We start from the raw sequence: 7,125 nt of genomic DNA, 5'->3' as shown, positions 1-7,125 counted from the left end.
ATTCATGGAGGGGGGAGGGCCGAGCGAACCGTAGGGCTTGGGCTGGGGGACGGGGGGGGGCTGGCTGGCTGTCAGCCCACTGTTGAACAGGCTGAGGATCTTGGCCTGCAGCTCCTGCTGGTGGCTGCTGTTGGGGGCAGCGCTGGAAGCAGCCGATAGGCCGAGGTGGCTGGACTGTGGGGGGTTGTGGGTGGAGTGTGGTGGGGGGGGCAGTCCTGCGGCTGAGGAGGGGACGTCATGGTGGGCTGAGGCTGGAGCTGCAGCTAGAAGGGGAGAAGAGCAGTTAAGAGTTCTCTGCTCTGCACACTGGAACATTCAACACATTGAGCTCTTGAACCAAGATGAGTGGAACAATAACAAAGGGTACTTTGTGCTACACTAGTTCTATCAGCACAGGCTGAGCCCTAGGCTACACTGCGGTTGCAATTTTGACAACATCCTCCGAGGGCCGCACAAATTATTGAACTCAACCTCTGCTTAAAAAAAAACTAAAATCACAGCCAATTCATTTGGCCTTTCTTTCATGCTGTGCAAAGAAAAAGCAACCTCTTAATCCAGATATCTTACCATGACTTGTGCATGCATGTGCACTATGTGGCATGACCACCAAAACAGAAAGATATGGACACAAGATGTGTGCAAATGTATTTAGTATCCATGTGAACATGATTTAAGTGGGGGGGACCTAACCTCCTCTAGGGGGGTCCGGGGGNGCCGGCCGAAACTAGCACACATTTGCACAGCACACGCTCCGATTGTTCTCAGCTCATTTCCCATCACATGCTAGCCCAAATGTCACGGCAGCGATGAAACGAGAACAATCGGAGCGTGTGCTGTGCAAATGTGTGCTAGTTTCGGCCGGCCACCCTAGGGTTAAGTCTGCAAGCACTTCATTAATGTGGGTCGGTGCAGCAGAGCATGTTGAAACAAACAAGACTGGATCGTGCCGAGATATGCAACCATGGAAACTTCAGGAGACGTCCTTGGATCTCCTTCCCTGGAGGGGCGGGAGGCAGAATCCCTGCCCCAGTGAGGAGGGCCGACACTGGGCCTTGAGCGGTGCGATGTGTCCTGGATGGCTGGTTCCATATTTGATCTATGTCTGAGGGCAGTAGCAGAGCCTGACACATTCACCCTGTCTGTCTAACCTAAATGTTCATTCAGAGGGTCTCTCCCCGCAGCCAGACCCTGCCCTCTATCTATCTGTAGCTCTGTTTCTTACAAATCCGTTAGATTTCCAGCCTGTCTCTCTGTATGTCTGTGTTTCTATCTGCCTGTGTAGCATCTGTCTATATGTCTGTGTGACTGTTTGTAGGTCAGGTCTGAACGTCTGCCTTCCCTCGCAGACTGTATAGATGAGCTCATACGAGCCACTGACCATGCCCTGGAAATCTAATCACCCAGCACAGTTGGATGTTTGTTTGTGCTTGTACACACAGATGTGCATACAGGAGTGCAAACAGCAAGCCATGTACACAAAAAAAAGCGGTCACACCCAGCTTTCATAGGTGTTTTTTTTGTAAAGCAGACAGCCTGGCTGTTATGTGCTCTTGTTAGAATTTGTGTTCTAAATGCACATGTTGTGTGTTGTATTAGTCACACAACGCTAACCCTCCCACACAGACACACAAACACAAATCCCTCAACGTCAGCAAGCCAAACTCATAAAACACTCTAATTGGCATGCACTGGAATCATTTCGCAAGTTCTTACAATAAAATAAACTTTTTTCCTCCCCAAATACTTCTCCATGTTTATGTAATGGGGCTTGTTATTTTCTTCCTTTTAATATCCCCTCTCATATAAGAAGTAAGCTATGTAAGCTATGTGAATAACAGCATTAATATACCACAGGCCCCTTAAGGATTCAATACTTTTAGGGAAATCAGGGTTGCAGTGTTACTGTGTTTGCAAACAATCCAGAGCAGTGACATCAGTTTATTACATAAATTGGAGCAGGCCAGGCATGAGAGATATTATGACACAAGGGCAGACTAAATGGCTAGAGGGACACAGCGCAGTGTTTCTGACACCAGCATTCAGGGGGAGAAGAAATTACATCACTGTGTTAGGGTTATGTAAAACACTAGACACGCTGTAACACTAAAAGAAAACCCTCTGAGAAAAAAAGAAGGAAATAACCCCTTAAGCGAGACGGAGCGACTGTTTAGCTTTACCAGAATGTTCCTCTTTGTGTTCATATCCATGGAAAAACAATCGCAGAGGGAGTGAACTTTTGACAATTGCAAAGTACTTCCCGGAAAATATATCACACTGACAACCTAAAGAGATGCTCCGTGTGGTGAAAAGGAAAAAGAGACCTGCTGGCGAGTCGGCACTAAGGGGGTGTGAGATCTCCACCTCCTCATCAGCACACTCTAAAAAGTCATTCAGGGGACCTTTTACCACCACTTAATTAAATGCATGGTTGCAAGATACAAATTTGAATTAATTAATTTAGATAAACATTTTAAGTTGCAAACATTAATTTATAAGTTGTGTTGACGTAATAATGTTGGTTATTACATCAACTTAATATTGTGTGTAATTTAAACTCGGATTTCTGCGTTAATTGACTTAAAACTAAATTCAAGTTGTAGTAAGTAATGCAATTGGCTTGATAACTTAATTGTTCTACACCTTGAGTTAAGGATTTCAAGTCCACTCCTACTTAACATACCTGGACAAGTTCCGACAGTTAAGACAAATAGAAATGCTATACAAAGGACATTTTTAAGGTGAGTGTCATTTGTCATTCAAATACTCTAGATAGCCTTGTAGTTGCACTGCATAGTGTCAGGGTTTGAGTTTTTGTGTGTCTAGTTTTGGGGTTATTTTGCTGTTCTGCCCTCCCTGTCGTTAGTTTCCCTGGTGTGTCTGATTGTGTTCACATGTTACCCTTGTGTTTATCCTCCCCTGCCCGGCTGTTTCTCCACTCGTGATTACCCCTCCCTGTATTTAGTCTTGTCTCTTCCTGTGTTCAGTGTTGGTTCATTATTTGTCGTTCATGTCTCCCTTCATGTTGGTCACAGTCACCTTTTGTTTGGATGCTACCTCGTGCCTCGTACCTGTTCATGGATTCTTGTTTTTTTCAGCTTTTGTGAATAAAGCNCACATCCGTGATTTGTGCCGGAGATGTGATGTATTTGGGGAGCGTCGGAAAATGCAGCATCCGACCCGTGCTCAAGTCGGTCGCGAAAAGGTCCAGCTTGACTTGGATCTGCTCCACAAGATCAATGACCGTTTTGTCTCTGTTTACGCTTCAGAGTTGAGAGAGACATGTTTTAGAGTTGCTATCATCGGACCACCGTTACTAGCACCACTAGATGCACTTTCAAAAAACGTGCTGCGTTGTGGTTTGGTGGTTTCTATGCAACGCGCGAGTGTTGCGTTCATGGTCTGTACTCGTGTAGGAATTTGGCTACGGGAGGCTGGGCCACTCGGGAATTGGTTCTGGGCCGCATCTGGCCCGCGGGCCTTCAGTTGAATAGGCCTGCCTTACAGTTACCCAACAGAGGACGACACATTTAGTTTTAATGTTTGCGAGTACTGAGACAATAAATAAATATAAATCGTAATAGTATGCTCTTTCTGCGCTTCTGCTTAACAGCGTGTTGTCAGGTGTCTCGGATTCGGAGCGTTTTATGAAACCTTTTTGCAAAAGATTTTTTTGGGGAAAATATTTATTTTTTTGAAAAATGTTTTTATAAAAAAAAAATACAAATTTCTCCGCACCGAATATTCGAATATTCGCTGCTGATTACTACCGAATATCCGGAGCCCGAAAAATGTTTTTTTTTCTTTTCGGGACAGCCCGATATGATAATTTAGGGACTCTGGTAAAATCTTACATTTCCCCATTTTAAAAGGCAACCATAAATAAAAATTGGTGTCATAGAAATACTGCAACTGTATATTATAAATGAATGTCAAATATATGGTCGAATGTATAGTAATACTATAAAAAAAATGATTTGAATGCAGCGTAGTTGAGAAGATTTAGTCTCTTTTTTAGTATCACTTGCTGGTTGATTATAAGGTACTGTGATACAGATGAACTCTTTTTATACCTCAATCCCAGCCCATGTTATTACAACAGACAGCACATGATATGTAAGGCTCCCTAATGGCACTTCTCTCCCCTCTCCCTCTCTCAAACACTGTGGCTTGTTGTGACTTTGACCTGCATTCCTACATCTCCACCTCAACCGTGACTCTTGCGTGTATTGTTCATTTGAATCCACATCCGTCCTCTCTTCCTCTCGTCTCATAGTCAAAGTCGGCCTCTTCCCCTGTCTCCCCCCCTGCGCAGGTCCAGCTCATCCACGACAACACCACCCCGACCACCCCCGCCACCCCGGCCACCTCGCTGTCCCCCACAGAGGGGGCTAAGAGCCCCGGGGAGCAGGTCCAGAGGACCTGGACTGAGAAGTGTGACGGCGAGCCTGCCAAGCCGCCCGGCGCCGCGACACCAGAGGGCATCAAAGACATCTTCAACATGAAGCCGTGAGTGCTGTGAATCATTCAACCCTTACCTGTTGGAAAGGTAAGGGCCTTCTTGTTCCTGACAGAAAGGTCCCTGCGACTTTTATCTCTACAATATGGCACCGCAGAGGTCTGCCAGAGAGCTGTTTAAAGATTTATATTTTCTCTTTTATTAGCTTGGATTAGGTAGATTAAGACCAAGTCCACACTTACAAGGGTTTTTACTGCTTCTCTCCTCACCCTTTACAAATACGAAACTCAAAGGAAAAATAGAAAAAAAAACATTTGGAAGGCTGTGAAGGCCAGTGGGCAGCTTGGGCCACACACACACACACACACACACACACACACACACACACACACACACACACACACACACACACACACACACACACACACACACACAGATTTTTTCCAAAACCACCAATGTTTTCTTTGGGCCTGGTGTATAATGTAGCAGTTAGGTTTAGGGTCCCCTTTATGATGCTTTTTGACCCATCTGTTCCTGAAACTGAAGAGTAACTTTTAGTTCTGTTAACGTGTTGGTAAGGTTAGAACCAGCATATTTGTTCCACTTCCACCATAGCACAAAATGTCTCCTCATTAGTGACTAACAAAAGAGAAAACCGGGCACACTGGCGTAAAAAGACCAAACTCACATAAACACTATCAAAGAGGACTGTTTATGTTTTTAAAAACCTGTATGGTTGTGGACTAGGCCTGAACAACATTTCCAACATAGTTCTGATAATCATGTGTTTCTCTTCTTGCCACGCTGCAGCGAGTGGGAGAACCTGTAAGTACTGAAGTCTCAATAAAGTTCATTCAGCCCATTCACATCTCATCCTGACGTTAGCCTCATGAGCAGAAGAAGAAGGAGTACTTGTGTGTGAATGAGCATCCTTCACCTCGACCAGCCCACTATCACAAAGTGCTTGGTAACGTGCTGTTCATCACTATGAAACAAACGCACCCTCACTCTCTGCTGCTCTGTCTTCGCTCAGGAACCAGTCCAATGTGCGGCGTATGCACACAGCGCTCCGGCTGAATGAGGTCATCATCAAGAAGTCCTCAGAGGCCAAGCTGGTCCTCCTCAACATGCCCGGGCCTCCCAAGAACCGGACAGGGGACGAGAACTGTATCCTTCACACAGACAGAAGTAGGATGTGTTCGGTCAGGTAAAGCTGTATTAGCGCATGTTATTTCTGAAAACCAAACTCAATACTTACAAGAAATGAGGGAAGCTTAAACACATTGGGGAGAAAAACACCTTAATACCAGGGAAGAGCACATATTCATTATATGAAGGATCCATTTTAGGACTATTAGATTATCGGTTTTCAACTCTAACACCAAGAATGTTCCTTCAAATTAACATCCAGTCCATGTGCTACTGAGGGGGGGGGGGGAAGAGGAGTCAGTGTAAATATAATTAAACAGATCCACTTTAATTAATTTGACATGCAGGTGCTGAAAAGCTTTTGGTAGCACTCTAAAGATCGAATCACAATCTGTTAAAGCCTCAAGGCCTGTTCCTACTTCAGGAAACAAAAACCTTATTTTTCTGTTTTAAATAATACATGGCATGTTAATTGACTTGGATTCAGGAGAAAAACAGCTGTGATTTGCTAACAGGAAATGTGTGAGACACGGCAATGGAGGCAAATAACTCATTAGGATTAGGAGGCAAAATATAGATCTTTTGAATAACATTTACAGGATATATTTGTTATGATTAATTAATTTTTTAGACCACTGCATTTTTTCCAGTTACAGTTTAGTATAAAACTAATAATGAAATATGTCTCTGAGTCTGTCAGTGGGAGATGACTTTAAGACATTGACTGGAATTGATAGAAATGTACAGCTATATTGTGTTTTTTAACATAACATTTAATATGTATGTATCTTAATGCAAACGGTGCGTTCTAAAGCAGTGGTTTGACATCTTGGACAATAAAATATGCTTTCTTGCCATTTGATGAAAAGGTCAATACAGCTCACATCTGTCCATACAGCACTTAAAGAGACACAGCAGGCAGACATCAATAACATCCAGCATCGTAAAATTACAGAACCTAGTTCAAGAGTGTTCTCGGAGCACCACAGGGGTCTTTCCTGAGTCCTTATGAATTCTCCTTCACATCTTTTCTTGGAAGAGACATAGGACCTGATTTTAATATTTGACCGCAGCCAGAGTCTGGCATATAACCCCCCATGAAACAAACATCTTATGTTTACACTTACATTGTTTGCAGGATTAAGAATACAAAGTATAATGCAAAATTGGTTAGCTTTAAAAAAAAAAAATAACTTTTTGTACTTTTTGACAAAGTAAGGCTAGCTGATTTCCTGTTGCCAGGTTTTATGCTAAGCTAACGTGACTGGTAATCTAAATGAATATTTACCGTGCAGACATGACTTCTCATCCAACTATGTGCAAGAAAGGTAGTGAGCATCTGTTTCCAAAAATTGATTTAAAGGGGACCTATCATGCAAAATGCACTTTTGTATGTCTTTTAAACATGAATATGTGTCCCCGGTGTGTCAGGGAACTCACCAAGTGTCAGAAAACACAACTCTCTCTCTTTTCCTCCATACCCAAATCTCTAAGAACGGGGCTGCAACGGATCTGATACA

The 7,125-nt window shown here is 43.6% G+C and overlaps 1 protein-coding gene across 1 annotated transcript; it reads left to right on the top strand.

The window, feature by feature from the left end:
• The first annotated feature begins 961 nt into the window (after positions 1 to 961).
• Positions 962 to 5,667, top strand: LOC104945704 (solute carrier family 12 member 5-like). Its single transcript, XM_010771411.1, has 5 exons — positions 962 to 1,029; positions 1,316 to 1,349; positions 4,274 to 4,506; positions 5,267 to 5,281; positions 5,490 to 5,667. Exons 1-5 carry the CDS (start codon positions 962 to 964, stop codon positions 5,665 to 5,667), a joined length of 528 nt encoding a protein of 175 aa, XP_010769713.1.
• The last annotated feature ends 1,458 nt before the right edge of the window (positions 5,668 to 7,125 follow it).

This window comes from Notothenia coriiceps, unplaced genomic scaffold (genome assembly GCF_000735185.1).
Source record: "Notothenia coriiceps isolate Sejong01 unplaced genomic scaffold, NC01 NC01_scaffold00009970, whole genome shotgun sequence".
NCBI classification, from domain to species: Eukaryota; Metazoa; Chordata; class Actinopteri; order Perciformes; family Nototheniidae; genus Notothenia; species Notothenia coriiceps.
This window is presented reverse-complemented; position numbering and strand designations above follow the sequence as displayed.

Excerpts from the sequence above, each read along its gene's own strand:
- LOC104945704 (XM_010771411.1), top strand. The coding sequence starts at position 962 with ATGGAAACTTCAGGAGACGTCCTTGGATCTCCTTCCCTGGAGGGGCGG. Across the intron at positions 1,030-1,315 it reads GAGGCAGAATCCCTGCCCCA|GTCAGGTCTGAACGTCTGCC; the intron begins GTGAGGAGGGCC and ends GACTGTTTGTAG. Across the intron at positions 1,350-4,273 it reads TCTGCCTTCCCTCGCAGACT|TCAAAGTCGGCCTCTTCCCC; the intron begins GTATAGATGAGC and ends CTCGTCTCATAG.